This window comes from Rhinopithecus roxellana, chromosome 11 (assembly GCF_007565055.1).
Source record: "Rhinopithecus roxellana isolate Shanxi Qingling chromosome 11, ASM756505v1, whole genome shotgun sequence".
Lineage (NCBI taxonomy): Eukaryota > Metazoa > Chordata > Mammalia > Primates > Cercopithecidae > Rhinopithecus > Rhinopithecus roxellana.
Window position 1 is genome coordinate 5,422,414 of NC_044559.1, and position 24,776 is coordinate 5,447,189.

At 39.1% G+C, this 24,776-nt stretch overlaps 1 protein-coding gene across 3 annotated transcripts in view; it reads left to right on the plus strand.

The window, feature by feature from the left end:
* The window catches only part of WAPL (WAPL cohesin release factor), an 86,586-nt gene that overhangs the window by 40,820 nt on the left and 20,990 nt on the right, over positions 1 to 24,776 (plus strand). For 2 of the 3 annotated variants that reach the window (XM_030940696.1, XM_030940697.1), the window contains exons 5-11: positions 8,912 to 9,007; positions 10,120 to 10,272; positions 10,542 to 10,678; positions 11,770 to 11,881; positions 15,895 to 16,122; positions 22,293 to 22,404; positions 23,081 to 23,178. In XM_030940696.1, coding sequence (XP_030796556.1) covers positions 8,912 to 9,007; positions 10,120 to 10,272; positions 10,542 to 10,678; positions 11,770 to 11,881; positions 15,895 to 16,122; positions 22,293 to 22,404; positions 23,081 to 23,178 — 936 coding nt within the window. The remainder of the gene's footprint in view (positions 1 to 8,911; positions 9,008 to 10,119; positions 10,273 to 10,541; positions 10,679 to 11,769; positions 11,882 to 15,894; positions 16,123 to 22,292; positions 22,405 to 23,080; positions 23,179 to 24,776) is intronic. The other variant, XM_030940698.1, reaches the window with a different exon arrangement.

Sequence of the window (24,776 nt, forward strand, 5' to 3'; positions counted from 1 at the left end):
CCTACCTGCCAGCCCCTGGCAGCCACCTTTCCACTCTTCATTCCTATGAATTTGACTTCTTTAGTGAGTCCCTACTTTTTCCCCAATGGTTTATAATCTGTTACTGTACTTAATTATTCGGGGCCTAAATATGTCCTAATTTGGCTAGTAGAGCCTCATCAAGCTGGCTGTTTGGTTCCTCTGCCATGTCCCCATCATTCAATGAAAACTTCTTTCTTCCTGGTGTAATACAGTGTTCCAGGTTCATCTTGTACCTGGTCAGCTGTAGCCTTGGGATCAAATCCATTCTCTGAGGAGTAATGATTCTCTTTAGTGGAGAATGGTATTAGAGATTATGATAATGGGCCCTAGGTGTGTCCTTTGCTACTTGGCCCTTTTAGCAAACAGGCATAGGAAACATGCACATATACATATATTACATATATCTATATATATTCACATACATTCACATATAAATATACCTTCACATATATATGTGGATTCATGCCTATGCACATAAGTTATCTAGAAATTATGAATTCACACCGATACCTTCAGTATCAGCGCATCCTCACAGGATTATTTCTTGTCTTCTGTCTTTTTCACAGTGAGAGCCCAGGGTTCTTTCTGGCCTTATGTCTTTATCACAGTGAACAACAGCAACACATTTACTCAACCTGTAATACATCTAAATAGGTACGGAATTGCTTTGCCCATTCCACTACAATAAGTAAATTGACAAAAATTTTCAGGAATTGTTTGGCAATTCTGCACTTACCCTACTCCATCCTGCCAAAGATTGAGGGTATAAAGTCAAGTAATATGTTCACAAATTACTTGGGATTATTTCTGCCTGCCTGCCTCTTGGTTGGTCAGTGCTTTGGGTTGTTTGTCTGGCTTCTCTTCACAGTATTTGCTGTCCATGTGAAATATGAGTAGGTTTCTTTGTTCTGGTTTGCTTTAAGTGTTGGGGTTTTCTATTTCCATTCTTACCGTTTTTTTTCTTTTTTTAAAATATGTACAGCATTATAAAAGTCAAAACTATATAAAAAGGTAAGTTTAATGAGGTCACTTCATCTGAGATCTGTTCCAGTCTGTCACCCACCCTTGTAGGGAACCAATTTTATTGTTTTCTGCTTTTTCTTTTCTGTGTTTCTTTTTTATATAAAAATAAACAGACTAAAATTTTTCAGCTGGGCACAGTGCCTCATGCCTGTAATCCCAGCACTTTGGGAGGCGGAAGCGGGCAGATACCTGAGGTCAGGAGTTTGAGACCAGCCTGACCAACAAGGAGAAACCCCGTCTTTACTGAAAATACAAAATTAGCTGGGCATGCGTGGTAGTACTTGCCTATAATCCCAGCTACTTGGGAGGCTGAGGCAGGAGAATCGCATGAATCCGGGAGGTGGAGTTTGCAGCGAGCCAAGATCGTGCCATTGTACTCCAGCCTGGGCAACAAGAGCAAAACTCCATCTCAAAAAAAAAATTTTTTTTTTCTTACATAAAAAGTAGCATCTATATGTGCTGTTTTGCACTGTCTCTCCTTTAAAATTTAGTAATATTTCTTGGAAATCACTCTATCAGTTCATATAGATCTTCCTCAGTATATATTTTTATAATTCTAAAAAGTTGGTTTTAGATTTTATTTTTTTCTTTAGTTTCTGTCTTCCTCCTTACATGTTGACTGTTTATATCTTTTACAATGTTTCTTTTTGATGTTGTTTGTGCGTAGTTTACCCACATCCAGTATTGGCAAAATTTTATATTTTCAGCATGTCCTGTTAATATTTGTTTCTAATTTCAATTTACTGTTGTTCAAAGGTGGCTCTTAGGATTTGGTTCAGATGTTGTAAAAGAAATCACAAATTAGTTTTTAATAGATAGCTTATTTTTCTCTGGCTTACCAGTCTCTGGTTGTTTATCTCTGGGCAATTTTCAAATTGTTGCAGTGTAGGGGACTCAGGCTTCCCTTGTGTGGTGGTGTTCTACCTTTCCTAGACTGTTGATTAAGATAGAAGGAACTAGAAGGGAGGGCAGTGAGCCATCCCTAGAAGCCAGGACCCCAGAAGGTGTACCTCACTTCTCTTCACACTTCATTGACATGAGCTTAGTCACATGCCCATGCAAGCATCAAGATGTTGAGAAATCTATGTGAGCATGTGTCTAGCTAAATGTTCTTAAAGGAAAATGAAGGGGAGAATGGATATTCTCAAATCACAGGTGTTGTTGTCTCAAGATATTTATAACTTCTGTTTTTTTATTTCTAAATTTGATAATCATCTTTCTAATACAACTTGTCAACAATATTTAATGGTATTTTTAGTTGTGAGAACTGTTATTTTAGCTGATTGTGGTCATGGCTCTCATACTAGTGTCTTAGTTTTTAATTGTTGAATTATAGGCTAAGTTATGTTCTCACAAAATGCCAACTACTGCATTTTATGTTTTTTTGCACGAACTTTTTAGAACTTACGACCAAGTTATGCTATTTCCTGGTGATATTCTGAAGTGACAGTTACCTACTTTTAATAAAACCGTGGCTACCAATTATGCTTTGAAGTTATACTCACAGTGGTGTGCATCGTTCTTCATGAAGACAGGAATTGACAATTTCTTCATAAAAATGGCAGCTGTCTTTTTAAAAGTCATTACTACCTGTAGTACGCAATTGATTCAGGCAAAGAAGAAAGACTTTGCAGTTTTATTTCTACCTATTAGCTGTGGATTAGATTTCTACACAGTGTTTCATATTGAATATTACAATTTCTAGTTCTTGATAGTACAGACACTGTTGGTTTTAATTTAGGAGTTTCTGTAGTCTTCCTTCAAATAATTCAGTACTCTGAATATTTAACATGTGTTACGTTTTTTGTGTATGATTATGCTTAAAAGGAAGTTGTAAAGAGCTGAAAGATTCTTTTTAAGACTTTTCTTCTTCCTGCTTCTGATTCCAATTGTCTTTTATACAAATCCTTTAAAGAAATTTTTGACAATCCAGATCCAAATTGTTTTTTCTACTTCCGCCTTTTGAATTGCCAGTAAAGTACTGTGCGTACATACACACACAGTTATGCATTGCAGTACTTTTTCAGAGTTCATTTAGTTGTACTTCATGCTGATTGATTGAATTACTGGTGATTCCTTGGGTGGGTAAGTCTGGGTGAATTCTGATCAGCTTACTATTTTTGTCTTCATATAGCACATAGTTTTTGAAACGTATAAATAAATTTGTTCTTGTTGTTTATAAAGTATTTATGGCTTAAAAACATTCCTTTTTTTGGCCAAGCGTGGTGGCTCACGCCAGTAATCCCAGCACTTGGGAGACCGAGGCGGGTGGATCACCTGAGGTCAGGAGTTCCAGACCAGCCTGGCCAACATGGCGAAACCCCATCTTTACTAAAAATACAAAAATTAGCCGGGTGTGGTGGCGGGCGCTTGTAATCCCAGCTACTTGGGAGGCTGAGGCGGGAGAATCACTTGAACCCTCGAGGTGGAGGTCGCAGTGAGCCGAGGTTGCATCATTGTACTCCAGCCTGGGCAACAAGAGCGAAACTTTGTCAAAAACAAAACAAAACAAAACCCATTCCTTTTTTTCCTCCTTTTTATGAGACAGCCCCAGTGAGTGGGGGATAACATAATGTTGTCACTTTTTTTTTTTGAAATGGAGTGTAACTCTGTCATCCAGACTGGAATGCAGTGGTACAGTCTTGGCTCACTGCAACCTCCATCTCCCAAGACTCAAGTGATTCTCATTCCTTAGCCTCCTGGAGTAGCTGGGATTACAGACGAGTGCCACCACACCCAGCTAATTTTTTTGTATTTTTAGTAGTGATGGAGTTTCACCATGTTGGGCAGGCTGGTCTCCGGACCTCAAGTGATCTGCCCACCTCAGCCTCCCAAAGTGCTGGGATTACAGACACGAGCCACCATACCTGGCCTTTTCCTCTGATTTATAGTTGTGATTCAGTAATCCAGTCGGTTAACAGCAACCTTTGTGGTGTTACTGTAAAAACCCATTTTTGTCCATTGTTTTTATAGAAGCTATATTATCTCTCATGGAGAAATGCCCCATTAGTTTGTCACTGGAATATTTTTTTCCTTAGCTTTAATGGAATGTCACATTTGAGGTTTTTCTTTCTTATGCCCTTGGAGCACTGAATATAAAAGAATAATATATTTAAGATTACTACTAGTATTGAAATATGATGAAATGAATCTGAATATTTAGAATGTTAGGTTATTATTATGAACTTTTTGCTTATTTTGTTCTAAGTATTTTTCTCATTAATTTACCTAGCAAACAGAATCCACCTCCCCCCGCCTTTTTTTTTTTGAAGACAGGATCTCGCTCTGTCACCCAGGCTGGAGTGCAGTAGTGTGATCTTGGCTCACTGCAGCCTCCACTTCCTGGACTCAGGAGGTGATCCTCCCACCTCAACCTCTTGAGTAGCTGGGACCACAGGCACGTGCCATCATGCCCAGCTAATTTTTGTCTTTTTTGTAGAGACTGAGTTTCATCGTGTTGCACAGGCTGTCTCAAACTCCTGGGCTTAAGACATCTGTCTCCCTTGGCCTCCCAACTTGCTGGGATTATAGGCGAGAGCCACCATGCCTAGCCACAATATGTATATGTGTATGTGTATATATATATATATATATATATATATATATATTTTTTTTTTTTTTTTTTTTTTTTTTGAGACGGAGTCTTGATCTGTCGCCCGGGCTGGAGTGCAGTGGCCAGATCTCACTGCAAGCCCTGCCTCCCGGGTTTTGCGCCATTCTCCTGCCTCAGCCTCCGGAGTAGCTGGGACTACAGGCGCCCGCCACCTCGCCCGGCTAGTTTTTTGTATTTTTAGTAGAGACAGGGTTTCACCGTGTTAGCCAGGATGGTCTCGATCTCCTGACCTCATGATCCGCCCGTCTCGGCCTCCCAAAGTGCTGGGATTACAGGCTTGAGCCACCGCGCCCGGCCTATATGTATATTTTTTAACACAGAAAAAAGTTTAGGAATCGGGTTTATATGCTGTATCTGCTTTGCTTTGCTTTCTTTTCTTTTTTTTTTGAGACAGAGTTTCGCTCTTGTTGCTCAGCGTGGAGTTCAATGGCACAATCTCAGTTCACAGCAACCTCTGCCTCCCAGGTTCAAGCAATTCTCCTTCCTTAGCCTCCTGAGTAGTGGAGATTACAGGCACCTACCACCATAACTGGCTAATTTAAAAAATATTTTTAGTAGAGATGGGGTTTTACCATGTTGGCCTGCTTGGTTTCAAACTCCTGACCTCAAACTCCTGATCTGTCTGCCTCGGCCTCCCAAAGTGCTAGGATTACAGGCATGAGCCACTATGCCCGACCTGTATCTGCTTTTTTGTTGGCCAGGCTGGAGTGCAATGGAGCAATCCTGACTCACTGCAGCCTCCACCTTCTGGGTTCAAGCGATTCTCCTGCCTCAGCCTCCCAAGTAGCTGGGACTACAGTGCCTGCCACCACACCCAGCTAATTTTTTGTATTTAGTAGAGATGGGGCTTCACCACGTTGGTCAGGCTGGTCTCGAACTACTGACCTCAGGTGATCCACCTGCTTTGGCCTCCCAAAATGCTGGGATTACAGACATGAGCCTTTGCGCCTGGCCCTTTATCTGCTTTTCAAACAAGCATAAAATTAAGAAGATTAAAGACAATCCTGGTGGTGCAATCAGAATGACTCTGTTAACATTTAGCTAGGTTGCTAAATGGTAAGGGTGACTTTTGATTTTCCATGGAAAGTTTATTGCTATATGATATTTTTACATATTTTGTACACACACAATCACTTTCATTAAGTGAAATTAGCATGTGACATACCGCTATTGTGTGCTTTACATACACAATTCACTTGGGAGCATGTGGAATTATTGTACTGTTTTGGAATGATGTAAAGAGCTCAGTCAGTGTTCCCTTTTCTGTCTTTCCCTGTTTCTTCCCCTCTCCGCTGTGTGTGTATGTTAGCCATACACAGATACTACTTATTTTAATTTTTAGTTAGTAAGATGTGTCTTCAATATCCCTCCTCCTGTAATAAACTCTATATTAATCTTGTAAGACTTTGAAATAAAAGTCAAGAAAAAGTTCTGGTGGGACTACTTCCTTTAGATTGCTTATTAGTATTAAAATGGTAAAACATCAAAAGCTTTAAAACTAATAGTGTTACTGAATTGCCTTGTTCAACAGCATAACCAATAGTTCCTTTAATATGACCTTTTAATATAAATATTCAGTTATTCTGTATGCTGTTATGTTTCAAGGACTTTTGAGATGAATGGACACATCAGTTATTCCATTTGTTTATCATATTCCTTATTAGGTAGTTAGGCTATATATTTCTATTTTCTTACGAATGTGTTAGATTTAAACTGAGCAGCACATCATCACATAACAATTATTGATAATATTTAATACTTACAAAGCACTTTTTTCTTTTCTTTTCTTTTTTTTTAAAGACAGAGTCTCACTTTGTCGCCCAGGCTGGAGTGCAGTGGCGCAATCTTGGCTCACTGCAACCTCTGCCTTCTGGGGTCAACCGATTTTCCTGCCTCAGCCTCCTGAGTAGCTGGGACTACAGGCGCTCACCACCATACCCGGCTGATTTTTGTATTTTTAGTAGAGACGGGGTTTCATCCTGTTGGCCAGACTGGTCTCAAACTCCTGACCTCAGGTGATCCACCCGCCTCGGCCTCCCAAAGTGCTGGGATTATAGGTGTGAGCCACCACAGCCAGAAGCACATATTCTTTCAGGGACTCTTACAGTGTTTTAATTTAGAACTTTGAGCCGCCCTAGTATTTTGTTGGCTGTGGAACTAGGTAACTAGGTTATTACCTGTAGTCAATGCTTTTTAAAAAATAATTTCTCTTTTTGTTTCTTTAATTTCTTTAATTTCTTGTAAAGAACAGGGTCTTGCTTTCTTGCCCAGGCTGGTCTTGAACTCCTGGCTTCAAGTGATTTTCCTGCCTCGGCCTAGAGGCATGCTGCAATTACCAGCATGAGCCACTGTGCCTAGCCTAGTCAGTGCTTTTTAAAAAGAAGTAAAATGCTTGAGCCTTGAGGCACTCGTTCTTGCCAAAAGGCTGTTGTTACCAAAGGCTGGACTCTGAGTATGCTTGAGGTACTAAAGGTAGTTCAAATCAGGGATCCATAGCTAGCACACAAGTTATATAGCTGGTCTTTGAAAAGAATGGAAGGAATAGAGAGGTAGGTTTTAAAATTTATGTTCAGTCCACTTTATGTGTTGTGTCTCAGGAAGCCAGATCAAGTCATTGCATGAGTGCATAAATTGTTTCAGATTGCTAATGCGTCATCATCATGTTATGCAAACCTGGCATATAAGAATGATGGGTTTGTATACACAATACAAATGACAGTTTTTCTACTTTATTAAAGATGATATGTATTACCATTAGTACACACTAATGCTTAATGCTAATTATGTTGCTTCATTGCAGCTAGGAAGAGGAGATAAGTTTTTTAATGTAGATTTTTTGACGGTCTTGAAGTATGGTTTTCTACTTGTCTTCTTATTTTTGTGTTGTACTGAAAATAAGATTAGTTTCATAAGAGAAAATCTCTAATTTGACCAAACCATTTCTTTGAAGTTCAAAACATAATTTAACATCACATTTGTAGAGGATAGAATGAGGTGTTACCTTTCTATCTTGTCAGTCGTTGTAATTATGCAGTTTTCTCTTGAAAGTGAGGGTTTTGTTCTTTTACTTGATTTGATTTTGTAGGTTTACTGTCATTTATTCTCAATTCTGAAATTCAGTGTTAAAACTGAAAATCCTCCCCTATAAGTTTAAGTAAATTGATGGGGCAGCACAATAACCTGAATTGATGTGAGGGACTTTACATCCTTGTCCTGCTTAGTGTGACATTTTGCTGCAGAAATCATGTATGTTTTTACATGGTACTTTCTTGGATCCCACTGTGTCTTGGAATATGTGGTATATGTATTATATTTACCTTGATAAAATTTGAGAACTCTTGAGTGGTGGCACACATCTGACTGCAGTGGTTTGCTTTAAATGAGTGCATTATCTGTCATAAACTGCTGGATTCTCATTGTTGGAATGTTGTGAGGCATGAATTGGTAGTAGGAAGAATAACCTTTTAGTACAGAACACGTTGAACTATTATTATTATCATCATTACTATTTTTAAAATTTTTTTGAGATGGGGTCTTGCTTTGTCACCCAGGTTGGTGTTGAACTCCTGGGCTCAAGTGATCCTCCTGCCTCACTCTCCCAAAGTGTTGGAATTACAGGCATGAGCCGGCATGCCCAGCCCATGTTGAGTTAAATGTGTTGATTACTTAGTCAGTAAGCCTAGCAAGAGGTTTACTATTTTTTTTTTTTTTTTTTGAGACGGAATCTCACTCTGTCACCCAGGCTGGAGTGCAGTGATTCAGTCTCAGCTCACTGCAACCTCTGCCTCTGGGTTCAGGTGATTCTCCTGCCTCAGCCTCCCAAGTAGCTGGGATTACAGATGCCTGCCACCACGCCCAGCTAGTTTTTTTAATTTTTAGTAGAGACGGGGTTTCACTATATTGGCCAGGCTCGTCTCAAACTCCTGACCTCAAGTGAGCCGCCTTGGCCTCCCAAAGTGCTAGGATTACAGGCATGAGCCGCTGCGTCCGGCCTACGTTTACTTTCAAGTGCCATCTTTTCTTGGTTAGTCATAGTTGCACAGAGCATAGTTACTGATTTTGTGACCTAGTACTACAGAGATTATATTTGCCATAGACATGAGAATAGGAACTATGGTGGGACTATTCCCAGATAGTATCCATCCTGCTGTTTCTAGGACATGTTTATGCATATAAATTATTCTTTATGATTTTTAGTTTATTGAGAGTCTTTTATAAGGATGGAAGCAGTTGATCTTTCTCTCATTTCTCTAGTCACCCACAAAAGCTGTATATAATGCCAGACATTGGAATCATCCCGATTCAGAAGAACTGCCTGGGCCACCAGTAGTAAAACCTCAGAGTGTCACAGTAAGTGAACTGTACTTATTTATTTTGTGTTTTTTAATAAGCTGTAATTTAAACAATTACTCTTTTAATTCATAATTTGTAAATCTTTGACTTTTCTATTTAACGGTTTATTTTGGCTTTCTTTACTGAAACTTAGTAGTTGCAGTTTAATTCATTGGAAAACTGAGGATTGTCAGTAAGATAGCAGAAATTCTAGTGCTGCTAGGTTAAACAATGAAAGCCATAAAAAATAAGGCTCTTGTTACTCATGACCCACATTTCATGGAATTTATAGTATTTAGTGTTTAAGAGCAAGATTGTCCATATTTGATGTTTGTATAAGAGCTATATTGTATATTACATCCTGTATGTATTTCTAAGTGGCTTTCAGTGCTTAATTTGCTTTTCAGAGGCAAATCTCTTCCTGTATTCCAGTAATACTTTTCAATCCAAAACATTAGGAAAAAGATTCTTAGCAACTTACTTTCTCCAGAATGACTGGTAATATCATACATGATTTCTAGGTTAACAGTAAAGCTTCACTCATCTGGAGTTATCAAGTAAATTAGTTCTTTATAACAACAAGAAATTTGGGGGTAAAGTCTTTCTAAAGTATAATGTGCAGTTCCCTGTTTTCTTAAACTGATTAGACTCCTTTCGACAGTATAAAGAAATCATTTTGCATATTAGTAGTGATATAGCATGCTTCTGTTATAGCTATTTGTTTCTACCCTAAACTACTTCACACTCTTGTGCTATTAAAATTCTTTTGACTCTGTCTAGTTTTTCTGTCCTGTCCTTTTCTGCTTATGAAAGCTATTTTTGCATGCAATTGTGGTTCTTTAGTCTTTCTAATGGTACTAGAGACAAACGACAAATTGTGTGAAATAAAAAGTTTAAAAAAGACCAGAAGGAATCCTTGAGTGGTTCTTCTGTGTGCAGACATACATATGTCTTACCTGTTAGTGCATGGAATTCAAAGTATTTCTAAAGACCTTTGAGAGGCCTCCCTGCTCCCCGCTTTTTGAAAAGCTTTATTTACTTTTTTTGGAAGCTGAATTTGCCAGATAGATGAGATGTTCCTATTTTTATATATTTATTTAGAACAACTAATTTAATACCTTTATTAATAGGTGAGGCTGTCTTCAAAGGAACCAAATCAAAAAGATGATGGAGTTTTTAAGGCTCCTGCGCCACCATCCAAAGTGATAAAAACTGTGACAATACCTACTCAGCCCTACCAAGATATAGTTACTGCACTGAAATGCAGACGAGAAGACAAAGAAGTAAGCAGCCATATACAGTGTTTACTGCATGTTGATAGATTTTTGTATGTAACATTTAGCCTTTTAATATCTTCAGCAAGTATCAGTATACTGATACTCAGTTTTGAACCACAAACTTCTTTTGTCCTACCATCATCATTGTTCTAAAAATATTTTTGTTGCCATCTAAGGAACTATTTTATGCACTTATGTAAAGTACAGTGAGCCCATTGTTTTAGATATGCTAGTTCCTAGTTAAAAAGGGGTGAACTTTTTTTTTTTCTTGGCAGTTATATACTGTTGTTCAGCACGTGAAGCACTTCAATGATGTCGTAGAATTTGGTGAAAATCAAGAGTTCACTGATGACATTGAGTACTTGTTAAGTGGCTTAAAGAGCACTCAGCCTCTAAACACACGTTGCCTTAGGTAAGATCTTATTTTTATATTTTATAATTATGTGCATGCTGTATTAAATTTTTTCAACTAGATGTTGTCCAAAAAGCCAAACATTTTTTATTTTGTTATGATGGAGAGAATATATAGCCAGTGATATGTTAAAATGCTATCCATTTCTTTAGAAAGAATTTGATTCTACATGATAGAGGGAAAGCTGGGTGGTGAGAGCCTTTTTAGCATAGCATAGGCTTCAGTTTTCAAGTGCTTAAAAAAAAAAAAAAAAAGCATTATGCTAAAGCATCTTTTTGCCCTGTATGGTGGCTCATACCTGTAATCCCAGCATTTTGGGAAGCCAAGTTGGGAGGATCGTGTGTGTCCAAGAGTTCGAGACCATCTTGGACAACATAGTGAGACCCCATGTCTACAAAAAATAAAAAATTAACGAGTCATGGTGGCATATGCCTATAGTTCCAGCTACTTGGGAGGCTGAGGTGGCAGGGTGGCTTGAGCCTGTGATCATGCCACTGCACTCCAGCCTGGATGATAGAGTGAGGTGAGGCCCTGTCTCCAAAAAAAGAAAGAAAGAAATAGCAGAAAGAAATAAAGTAAATAACTTTTTAAAAAGATATTTTAAGTTCTTTTTACCTCTGATGTTCAAGTAATAAATTAGATTTATTTAAGCATATTGTGATCTGAGTGCTTACATTTGCACCCAAATGCTCAAAATAAAAAGATGATCTTTTGTATTTCCTAATGGATTGAATACTATAATTTTGATTGAATTTTTCAGTCATTTGTAGTATATCCAATCAAATATAATTTTTATCAGAAGTATTATGAAAGGCAGTTCAGATTTTAAGCTTTTAATGGTAGTAGTAATGTAAGGAATGCACTAAAGACAGTTACGTTATTTTTTAAAAATACAGTGTACCTAATCATGCACTAGGCATCAGTATGTTTTTAATAGTGTGTTTTGCCTATGGTTTTTATATTGTGATCATATATGGGCAGTGCTTTGACCCTTTTACCCCCTTCCTATTTGCTGGTTTTGGTATTACACAAACTAAAAACTAATGTACTAGCTGTTTCCAGTCCCCCTAACCTACTCTATTTTCTTGTAGTGTTATTAGCTTGGCTACTAAATGTGCCATGCCCAGTTTTCGAATGCACCTGAGAGCACATGGGATGGTAGCAATGGTCTTTAAAACCTTGGATGATTCCCAGCACCATCAGGTATTTTTAAGTTTCCGAGATTGAGAAGCCTTATATTGAAAACTACTAGTCTATTTGGCTATCAAAAAATATCTTCACTGAATAGTCTGTAAATATATCCTAATTACAGATTGAGTTCATTTTATTTGCTAAATTTGTAGTGCTTATGGCCAGAAGTTTTTGCTTAATACTTATTTTCTCATGAAAACATTTTTTCTTAACTTGTCATTTTATACTATTAAAATTGTATTTTGTTATCTTAGCTGACGTAGTATATTGATACTGAATTCTGTAAGCATGATATTCTCTATAATCAGAAAGCACTGAGAAGAATCTTTTAATATTATTTGATACTAATGAATGGAAAAAAACTGGTTCAGAAATGCAGCCCTAATTTTTTAGAAACATTTTTGTCCAGTGTTGAATCTAGAACATGGCCTCACATGGCCTCATTGTGATAAGGAATAAATTCTTCATTTTCCTTGCCTTTGATGCTTTTGCTTAATAATAAACATAATAACAAAAGTTATTAGGTTTAACATTTTCTAAAATTAGAAGACAGTAACCATCATTGCTAATTATTATCATTAGTAGTAGTTTGAGATGGCCTTACTGTATTTTTGTTAAAGAAATTATGTTCTAAATACAGGTTAGGTGATAAATAATTTAATACTGCATCTTCTGGGCTGGGTGCAATGGCTCATGCCTGTAATCCCAGCACTTTGGGAGGCCAGAGTGGGCGGATCACCTCAGGTTACGAGTTTGAGATCAGCCTGGCCAACATGGCAAAACCCCAACTCTACTAAAAATATAAAAAATTAGCTGGACATGGTGGTGGGCACCTGTAATCCCAGCTACTTGGGAGGTTGAGGCAGGATAATTGCTTGAACCTGGGAGGTGGAGGTTGCAGTGAACCGAGATTGCACCACTGCACTCCAGTCTGGGCGACAGAGCAAGACTCCCTCTCAAAAAAAACCCCCAAAAACCTGCATCTTAGGAAACCTAAAGTAATGCACTTAACCCTGAGTGAGCATAACTCCTTTACTCAGTTGTAGCAGATACAAAATAATAATGGAGAAAAAGTGAGAACTAAGAAGTTAGTTCGTTAGCCGGGCATGGTGACTCACACCTGTAATCTCAGCACTTTGGGAGGCTGAGGCAGGTGGATCACTTGAGGTCAGGAGCTTGAGACCAGCCTGGCCAACATGATGAAACCCCGACTCTACTAAAAATATAAAAATTAGCCAGGCGTGGTGGCATGCACCTGTAGTCCCAGCTGCTCGGGAGGCTGAGGCAGGAGAATCGCTTGAACCTGGGACATGGAGGTTGCAGAGATCCAAGGTCGTACCACTGCACTCCAGCCTGGGAGACAGAGCAAAATTCTGTCTTAAAAGAAGTTAGTTTGTCGCTAGGCAAGGTGGTGTGCATTTATAAGTCCCAGCTACTCTGGAGACTAAGGTGGGAGGATCTCTTGAGCCCAGGAGTTCAGATCCATTTTGGGAAACCTAGTGAAACCTCATCTCTTAAAAACAAACAAAAAATAGAATTTGCTTTATTATGCAGTTAACAGTGAACTTAGACATTATTGTGTGTGATTTTAAGGGCAGTGGATCCCCAATGGCCTTTACTATGGCATCCTATTTTCCAAAAATAATTTGCTGTATAAACATTTAATCAGACACCTGGTCTGATGCTTCTCTGCTTCCGGGGGCTCAAAGTTTAAATCTTTAGATAGTTGCATTTTCTGTATATTGAAATAAGTGTAAGTACAGAATATCTCAAGTGTTGGGATATCCCACATGTAAGACCTTTTTTTTGTATTCACATTTATCTAGAATATTTCACCTTCAGTATTTTTAGCTTGTGTTAGTAGAGTGTCCTGGCCAGGTGCGGTGGCTCACGCCTATAATCCTAGCACTTTGGGAGGCTGAGATGGGCAGATTGCCTGAGCTCAGGAGTTTGAGACCAGCCTGGGCAACATGGTGAAACCCCATCTCTATTAAATACAAAAAATTACCTGGGCGTGATGGTGCGTGCCTGTAATCCCAGCTACTCAGGAGGCCGAGGCACAAGAACTGCTGGAACCCAGGAGGTGGAGGTTGCAGTGAGCCGAGATCATGCCACTGCACTCCAGCCTGGGCGACAGAGCAAGACTCCCTCTCAAAAAAAAAAAAAAAGTAGAGTGTGCTGATTTAACTACCTGATCTGAGTGATTTTGAGACATTTTGTTAATGATTTAAAAAATTATTTGGTTCAACCAGACTTGATTGGTTTATTTTATTTTTTTAAGCGATCCTCCCAACTCACCCTCTCAAGTAACTGGCACTACAGGCTCCTGCCACTATGCCAGGCTAGTTTTTGTATTTTATTTTGTTTTGTTTTATTTTATTTTTTATTTTATTTATTTATTTTATTTTATTTATTTTGAGACAGAGTCTCACTCTGTCACCCAGGCTGGAGTGCAGTGACACGATCTCAGCTCACTGCAGCCTCCGCCTCCCGGGTTCAAGTGATTGTCCTGCCTCAGCCTCCCGAGTAGCTGGGATTACAGACGAGCGTCACCATGCCCAGCTAATTTTTTTGTATTTTTAGTAGAGACGGGGTTTCATCATGTTGGCCAGGCTGGTCTTGAACTCCCGACCTTAGGTGATCTGCCTGCCCCAGCCTCCCAAAGTGCTGGGATTAACAGACGTGAGCCACTGCGCCCAGCCTAATTTTTGTATTTTTAATAGAGACGAGGTTTCACCATGTTACCAGGTTGATCTCGATCACCTTACCTCAGGTGATCTGCCCGCCTCAGCCTCCCAAAGTGCTGGGATTACAGGTGTGAGCCACCACGCCTAGCGATTGTTTTATTTTAAAGAAATCCAAATACGTGTATTTCAGCATCCTGGGTTTATATACAGATGTAAACACAGCTGTGTTTTCCAGGGGAAAAAATGTGTTAAGGGTTTGATATAGATTTAAAATTATTATTTAAATTATTGATTTTAAACTGAAATATGACTACTATGTCATAAAGAATAGGCTGGGCGTGGTGGGTCACGCCTGTAATCTTACCACTTTGAGAGGCCAAAGTGGGTGTATCACTTGACCTCAGGTGTTCAGGACCAGCCTCAGCAACATGGTGAAACCCCATCTACAAAAAAATAGAAAAAAGTCAGCTGGGCATGGTGGCATCTGCCGATTGTCCCAGGTACTTGGGAGGCTGAAGTGGGGAGGATTGCTTGAGTCCAGACAGACAAGGCTTCAGTGAGCTGATATGGTGCCACTGCAGTCTAGTCTGGATGACAAAGTGAAACCTTGTCTCAAAAAGAAAAAAAATGAGGTATGTCATAATAGAATTTATATATATATATATATACTCACACACACATATCTGTAAAAATGTTCTATAAACTCTTCATGTAGCACAGAATAGCCAAATAAATATGTAACTCAGCTTATATTCTTATAGCTATCAGGCATTCATGTATGGAGGATCCATTGAAAGGAAAATTTTAAGCAACAGCGTTTAATTTTTTAAACATGTTTCTTCAGAATATTTTTAGAGGGGGGCCAGGTGTGGTGGCTCACACCTGTAATCCCGACACTTTGGGAGGCCGAGCTGGGCGGATCACGAGGTCAGGAGATCAAGACCATCCTGGCTAACACGGTGAAACCCCGTCTCTACTAAAAAAAAATTCAAAAAATAAGCTGGGCATGGTGGTGCACGCCTGTAGTCCCAGCTACTCAGGAGGCTGAGGCAAGAGAATGACGTGAACTCAGAAGGTGGAGGCTGCAGTGAGCCAATATTGCACCACTGCACTCCAACCTGGGCAACAGAGCGAGACTCCATCTCAAAAAAAAAAAAAAAAAGAATATTTTTAGAGGGACCACTGAATAACATTTTTGAAGTTTCCAATATGGTTAGTAATATAAGTTTTAAGCGTTCTAACTTGTAAACAAAAGTCATTAACCATCTTATTTCCTGAGATGTCAGGAGTTGCTTACATGAACTTTTTTTTTCTTTTCCTTTTTTTGGCCTGTTGAAGAATCTGTCCCTCTGTACAGCTGCCCTCATGTATATACTGAGTAGAGATCGTTTGAACATGGATCTTGATAGAGCTAGCTTAGATCTAATGATTCGACTTTTGGAACTGGAACAAGATGCTTCGTCAGCCAAGCTACTGAATGAAAAAGATATGAACAAAATTAAAGAAAAAATCCGAAGGCTCTGTGAAACTGTACACAACAAGCATCTTGATCTAGAAAATATAACGGTGGGTTCCTTCTTCCTTCCTTTTAAGATGAGAATTACTTTCATAAAGTCTTTGATTAGTTGCAGTAGCTCTGTGACTGTGGGCAAATTATTTTAACTCTTACCTTGGTATTACAGTTTGGCAAATTTCTTAGGTTTAGATCTGAGCATATTTTCCTTCCTTGCCTGAACTTCCTAAACTAGTTTATCTGTATTTAGGCTTGTTGCCCAGTAAATAGTTACATTTTCTGTTGCATTTTTTCTAATCCTTTTCTCTTTATTTTTTATTTTTTAAGGAAAAAATGGGCCGGGCACAGTGGCTCATGCCTGTAATAACCAGCATTTTGAGAGGCCTAAGCAGGTGGATTGCTTGAACCTGGGAGTTTGGGTCCAGCTTGGGTGACACAGGGAAACCCCAGCTCTACAGAAAATACAAAAAAGTTAGCCAGATATGGTGGTGTGCACCTGTAGTCCCAGCTACTCAGGAGGCTTAGGTTGGGGGAATATCCTCAGCCAAGGGAGTTTTAGGGTACAGCGAGCTGAGGTTGTACCCGCCCCTGCACTCCATCCTGGGTGGCGGAGTGAGATTGTCTCAAAAAAAAGGGTAGAAACTACATTTAGGCTATTAGGAATTTGAATTCTTATTCTCCATGGATTTCAGGAATAAAAGGTTCAGAGGATTTACATCTGCCATTTTCTTTTTTTTTATTTTATAATAATAGTAATAATTATTTTTTGAGACAGGGTCTTGCTCTGTTTCCCAGGCTGGAGTGCAGTGGTACAGTCATAGCTCATTGCAGCCTCAAACCCCTAGGCTAAAGTGATCCTCCCACCTCAGCGCGCCAAGTAGCTGGGACTACAGGTGTATACCACCATATCTGGCTAACTTTTGTATTTTTAGTAGAGGTGGGGTTTTCTCCATGTTGCCCAGGGTGGTTTTGAACTCCTGGGCTCAAGCGATCTCCCCTCAGCCTCTCAAAGTGTTAGGATTACAGGCGTGAGCCACCACCCCTGCCATAACTGCCATTTTCAATGGGCAAGCATCTATTTATTCCAGAGTACCTCAGGGTGTCTAACTGCTTCATGGGACTTGAAGAACCCTGAAGACACGACAAGGAAGATTCCTAGGCACCTCGCCTCCCCTGAGGTGGTGTGCCTTATAATTTAGTCATGGCCAGTAGCTGCTCTTAATGCTCATCACGATGCCCCATGTGTGAGATGGCTATTCCATTTTTGCTTTAGTTCAGTTCTGCTTTCTTCTGACTTTTTACTTGTAGAATCAATAATGTTCCAATGGTTTCTAGGCCAGTAGAAGATAATTGGCCTGTGATTTTGAAAACAAACAAAAAGAATGTTTATTATAAAGTAACCTGGTTTTCAGACATTTCCAGCATCAAAACTATATAAACATTGGTTATTGTCTACTGGTTCACAGTGGACGAGTCTGTGCAAACGTACCCCCAAAGTCCAAGGAAGCTGAGAGGCTGAAGAGTCTGACAAATCCAGTGTTTTAGAAAGAAACATTTAATAGAGACTTACGAACAAAAGCCATATCTGTATCTCGGGATTCCCATGCCATTACACCCCACATCCATGGTTTATATGCTATATGGAAAGCGTAATTCAGAATGGATGTATAGGGCTGTTGAAGTACACCAGGGTTGTTTGACGTAAGGGTAGGATATACAGTAAGTACCTGATTTTACACAAGGAACAATGGGTAAACTGGAAATTTTAGAGGCTTTCCCAAACAGATGTTAATTAATCAGAAGCCAGGCTGGGCGGTGTGTCTCATGCCTATAATCCCAGCACTTTGGAAGTCCGAGGCAGGTGGCTCACCAGAGACCAGGAGTTCGAGACCAGTCTGGCCAGTATGGTGAAACCCGGTCTTTACTAAAAATACAAAAATTAGCTGTGCATGGTGGTGGGTGCCTGTATTCCCAGCTACTTGGGAGTCTGAGGCACAAGAATTTATTGAACCTGGAACCTAAGAGGCAAGGTGGAGGTTTCAGTGAGCTGAGATTGGCGCCACTGCACTCCATCCTGGGCAACAGAGCAAGACTGTGTCTCCAAAAAAAAAGAGAAAAGAAAAGAAAAAAGGCCAGTGTCTCCACACCTACTTAACTGAAGACTGCAGCATTTGCCACAAAAATTTGTAGGATGCTTTGTGCTAGGCAGATGTGACTTAAGGCTCTTACTCCATTCTCTATTTTAATTAAGGTAGAGGTGGTAATACATTCTGGTTACGGTGGAGGATGGGAGAGCAATTTAACTCTAAACAGCAAGATACAAAACTGACATGTATTCAGTAATTTTCACTTTATAAGATTGTGGAGAGAGGTGGTTTGCTCAGATGGCAAATCACGAAGTCTTGCTCCTGTCGCCCAGGCCAGAGTGCAGTGGTGTGATCTCGTCTCACTGCAGCCTCTGCCTCCTCGGTTCAAGCGATTGTTGTGCGTCAGCCTCTTGAATAGCTGGGATTATAGGCGTGTGCCATCACACCCAGCTAATTTTCTTGTATTTTTAGTAGAGACGGGGTTTTGCTATGTTGGCCAAGCTGGTCTCAAACTCCTGACCTCGGCTGACCTGCCCTCCTCAGCCTTCCTGGGATTACAGACATGAGCCACTGCGCCTGTCTGAAATATTTGTAATTTTTATTTACTTCTATATTTTTACAATGTCTACTAATTTTTTCATGCTATAAAAGAATAAATTTGAGCCTATAATTTTTATTTGCCTGCATAGTTGGATGAATGTGCCTTTATTTTTTTGTCTGTATTCAACATTTAGATTCATTTCAGGTATGCTGTTAAATAACATGATAAACTTGATAATTGGATTTGTCTTATATTTTGTTGAGTTTATTAGGATGATATTTACCAGAATAGAAACTTTCCTACACTGTATTAAATAGTTTACTCATATGATTAAGCCAGAGCACAGTTGTCAATTTTAGGATTCCTCTTTTTCCCCACTAATGTTAGCTATTCTTGAATATTTTTGTTTTAAATTGTACAGTAGATTTAGTATGTTGTTTTGTACAATGAATATCCTCTACACATTAGTTTTGTTCCTAGTTGCTTAATTTCTTGAATATATTGGTATTGCTGATGTGCCATGAAAAGAGAATTTAAAATAGTAATACAGTCATGCTTTGCTTCATGACAGATATGTTCTAAAAATGCATCGTTAGGTGATTTTGTTGTTTTGTGAACATCAGAGTGTACTTAACACAGACCTAGAAGTTATAACCTACCACACATCTCGACTATGTGGTAAAAGCCTGTTGCTTTTAGGGTGCAAACCTGTATAGCATGTTACTATATTGAACACTGAAGGCAGTTGGAACACAATGGTGGTAAAATTTGTGCATCTAAACATAAAAAAGGTACAGTAAAAATATGATATAAAAGGTTTAAAAAGATACACCTATATGGACACTTACCATGAGTAGAGCTTGCAGGACTGGAAGTTGCTCTGTGTAAGTCAGTGAGTGAGTGATGAGTGAATGTGAAGGCCTAGGACATTATTGCACACTGCTACAGACTTGATAAACACCATACACTCTGGCTCCCCTAAGTTTAACTCTTGACTCTTTTATAATAACACTTAGCTTAAAACACAAATTTTATAGATCTACAAAAATATTCTGTGAGCTTTTTTCTGCTTTTAAAATTATTATTTTTTAACTTGTAAAACTTTTTTTGGCCGGGCGCGGTGGCTCAAGCCTGTAATCCCAGCACTTTGGGAGGCTGAGACGGGCGGATCACAAGGTCAGGAGATCGAGACCATCCTGGCTAACATGGTGAAACCCCGTCTCTGCTAAAAAAAATACAAAAAACTAGCCGGGCGAGGTGGCGGTCGCCTATAGTCCCAGCTACTCGGGAGGCTGAGGCAGGAGAATGGCGTAAACCCGGGAGGCGGAGCTTGCAGTGAGCTGAGATCCGGCCATAGCACTCCAGCCTGGGCGGCAGAGCGAGACTCTGTCTCAAAAAAAAAAAAAAAAAAAAAAATTTTTTTGTTAAAAATGAAGACGACACACACACGTTAACCTAGGTCCACCCAGGGTCAAGATTATCAATATGACTGTCTTCCACCTCCATATCTTGTCCCATTGGAAGGTTTTAGGGGCAGTAAAACTTGCATGGAGGTGTCATCTCCTGTGATAACAATGCCTTGACCTAGAATACCTTCTGAAGGACCTGCCTGGGGGCTCCCCCGCACTGCCTTGAAACTCTGGCTCTGTCAACCTGGCTGGAGTGCAGTATCGCGATCTCAGCTCACTGCAACCTCCGCCTCTTGGGTTCAAGTGACCCTTGTGCCTCAGCTTCCCAAAGTGCTAGGATTACAGGTGTGAGCCACCTTGCGGCCTGTTGCTCTTATCTTCTGATTAGTGATTTGACTGTGCTTTAACTCTGAGGACTATTCCAGTTTTCAAATAAAATGCTTGAATAGTAGGCTGTTTTTAAATGCTAGCTTATAGTATACTGAATATAGCCTAAAATATCAAAGAATCCTTTTTATGCCAATAGAAACAAAACCAAAACTTACTAAAAAGACTTGAGTTTTAATTATTAATATCACATTACTGTCACCTTTCTTCCAAACAAAGAATGCCTCATTAGGCTTCAGCTTTGCCGGTATGACTCATGAATTAACACACCCGAACCAATCTAAATTACTCTTTGAGGGACAGAATGAAAAATGGGCACAATTGAATCTGTTTTTTGTGGTATTGGATTCTAGTTCTGTATTTGTCACCTTGGAGAACTTTTCTTTTTTTTGAGACAGAGTCTCACTTTGTCGGCCAGGCTGGAGTGTAGTGGCACAAATTTTGGCTCGCTGCAACCTTGGCCTCCTGGATTCAAGCAATTCTTCCTGCTTTAGCCTCCTGAGTAGCTGGGATTACAGGCGCCCACCACCACGCCCAGCCAAGTTTTCTATTTTTAGTAGAGATGGGGTTTTACCATGTTGGCCAGGCTGGTCTTGAACTCCTGACCTCAGGTGATCGGCCCGCCTCGGTCTCCCAAAGTGTTGGGATTACAGGCGTGAGCCACCACACCTGGCCGAGAGCAACTTTTTAAAAAGAAGTAGATTAAAATATTTTAGATCTCTTCTAAATGTGCAGTCCTAAGGTTTTCACTGGTAATATCTGTTGTTTGCGTTTCTAAATATCTAATTTTTGTGCAGTTTTCAAATAGACCTGATAATGTAAACTATCATCTTTCGAAAGGGAGAAATTTAGGGAGAAAAATCAGATCTTGTCAGTCTTTGCTAGTTAAAGAGCGTTTCTTTTTTTCTGCTGAAGTTCCTTTATTACAGCAGGAACCAAATTGCTCTTTGTTGGGAAGTGGCTGTCTGCTTTAAAAAGAAAAACAACAGCCAAAGTGAAATAAAGAGCAATAAAAACTTTACTCAGATTGTGAATGTGGCTGTTAGCTTTTGTACCAGAAGGTGGTGGTCCTAAAGCATTATTTGTATACAGTTTTGTCATCATGGCCACGTGATGAATATCTGAGCTGCTAAGCCTGCAGTATGCCCTTTAAAACTAGTCAGTCTGCAACACTAAAATGAACAAAAGATTTGTATGCAGAATAGACAAAATACACCGAATAATAAGAAAAGACAATCAGTCTTGCAGGAAAATATGGAAAGAATAATGAACAGGAGTCTCATATTAGAGACATAATATGTGAAAAACTGTTCAAGGTTATTGTAGTTGTAAAAATACAAACAAAAGCAATATGTTACCATTTTGTGTCCTCAAACAAAAATGTTAAGTGATAACTTGTGCTTTTGAAGATTCAGGGCAACTGACTTTGCTCCTGAGAGTGTTACTTGTTAAATCCATTGTGGTAAATTAATCCAATATTGATTTACAGTTAAAAAATACATGTACCCTTTGACTTAGCAGTTCCACACTTGACCTCTATACTATAGAAATAAGAGAACCTATATATATGTATAATACTAAACTGACAAATGATAGACTAATAGCACATTTTCTCTATGAAAAGCTGGTTAAATTTGTTCAATGTAGACTGTTCTGATAAAATTGAAAATTAGTTCAATTTTATGTATAAAAGTAGTATTAAAAAACTACATGTAGCATGCAGTAAAGTTTTGTAAAGAAACAATTTCTAGACTTATTGCTGAAAGTTAATATTCATTAATGATGCTTCTGGTTTTTAGACTGGGCATTTAGCTATGGAGACATTATTGTCCCTTACTTCTAAACGAGCAGGAGACTGGTTTAAAGAAGAACTCCGGCTTTTGGGTGGTCTGGATCATATTGTAGATAAAGGTATGATATTCACATTTATAATGTTTTTATATATTATTTAAAGCCTGAAGAAAATACTCCATTGACATACTTCAAAAAATAATTGTATCCGTTTGGAAATGTCTATTTTTTTTTTAGTAGCATCCTGCAAATTTCTAACATTTAAAGAAGCAACTGGCCGGGCGCGGTGGCTCACGCCTGTCATCCCAGCACTTTGGGAGGCCAAGGCGGGCGGATCACCTGAGGTCAGGATTTTGAAACCAGCCTGACCCACATGGAGAAACCCCTTCTCTACTAAAAGTACAAAACTAGCCAGGCGTGGTGGTGCATGCTTGTAATCCCAGCTACTTGGGAGGCTGAGGCAGGAGAATTGCTTGAACATGGAAAGTGGAGGTTGCAGTGAGCTGAGATTGTGCCGTTGCACTCCAGCCTGGGCAACAAGAGTGAAACTCTGTCTCAAAAAAGAAAGAAAAAAGGCCATTAACATTTTGATATTGGGGAATTATGGAAACAAAATAATTACAGAGTATGATATATTTCAGAATCTCACAGTATGAAACCTAGAATAAAAAATGTTCAGAGAGGTTCCAGCATGTTCATAGCGTGTGTACAGATGGCTTCTAATGTTAGCTAAAAGTATTCTGTTGGTAAATATTGATGGTAAATACTAACTTACATTTGTTTTTTTTTTACCTAGTAAAAGAATGTGTGGATCATTTAAGTAGAGATGAGGATGAAGAGAAACTGGTAGCCTCACTATGGGGAGCAGAGAGATGTTTACGAGTTTTAGAAAGTGTAAGTATGGATGACTATTTGGCAAAAATTATTCAATCTTAATTGTGATTGTGTGTGTGAGAGAGACTGCGAAATATTTTATATACCCCTGGGGGTTCACTTCTGTTAATCCAGATAGAAATAGCAGTACGTTTTTTGAGCAACCAGTTGTTAATAAACAAGCCAAATGAGTAGTTTTGTATTTTAGGAGTACCTGTCTTATTGCTGCAAATGAAATGTTATGCTTGTTTGTTTATATATGCCAATCTTTTTTTAAGATTTTATTATTTTTATTATTATTTTTTGAGCCAGAGTCTCGCTGTGTCACCCAGGCTAGAATGCAGTGGCCTTGTCTCAGCTCACTGCAATCTCTGCCTCTAGGGTTCAAGCAATTTTCATGCCTCAACCTCTTGAGTACTGGGATTATAGGCATGTGCCATCATGCCCTTCCAATTTTTGTATTTTTAGTAGAGTCAGGGTTTCCCCATGTTGGCCAGGCTGGTCTCAAACTCCTAGCCTCAAGTGGTCTGCTGGCTTTGGCCTCCCAAAGTGTTGGGATTACAGGCATTACACCTTGCTGGGCCCCTCCAAGCCCAGCTTTTTTTTCCTTAATGTGAATTTCCTTAATGTGAATTTCTACTTGACTACATTGTAGATAACAATAGTGAAATGCAATCAAGTTTTATTTTTAAATTATTATTAGCATTTTGTTTATTTGACTTTTATTTGAGTTAGATTGTTTATAGGCATGACTTGTCATAATATTTGGCTTTGGAGAATGATACTGTTGAACTGCAGTAAGTATATTTTGTTCTTTGACTCTTATGAAGGACTTAACCCAGTTCCGTGTAGATTAGAATTTATACTGCCAGCTAATTTCAGCATGCATAGATTTGTTCACCAGGTTATTTTAAAAACATCTGTGGGGAAAATAGGCCAGGCACGGTGGCTCACGCCTGTAATCCCAGCACTTTGGGAGGCCGAGGTGGGCTGATCACGAGGTCAGGAGATCGAGACTATCCTGGCTAACATGGTGAAACCCTGTCTCCACTAAAAATACAAAAAATTAGCTGGGTGTGGTGGCAGGTGCCTGTAGTCCAATCTATTCGGGAGGCTGAGGCAGGAGAATGGCATGAACCCAGGAGGTGGAGCTTGCAGTGAGCTGAGATCTGGCCACTGCACTCCAGCCTGGGTGACAGAGTGAGACTTTATCTCAAAAAAAAAAATAAATAAATCTGTGGGGAAAATAGTGTAGTATAAATTAAAAGCTCCTGGCTAGATTAAATTGTAATCGCTCCATATGTCTTCTAGAGTGCTTTGGGTACAGTAGATAACAGATATTTCTTTGTAAAAATGTATTCTAAATGAATCTACTTATGAACTTTACGTTATTTGTAAGTTGAGGACTGCTCTCTTCTGACATTCAGTGTGTTTGGCAATTTGTTACAGTGAATATATAGTGTAGAATATGTTAATTATGAATGAATAATTATAACAGTGATGTCTTAATTTTTTCGTAAAATATTAGCTTTCTTATTTTACGTCTGGAACCTGTGGTTTGTGAAATTATTTCCTTAGGTAACAAGAACTGTTTCTTCCTCATTTTTATATCTTTTACG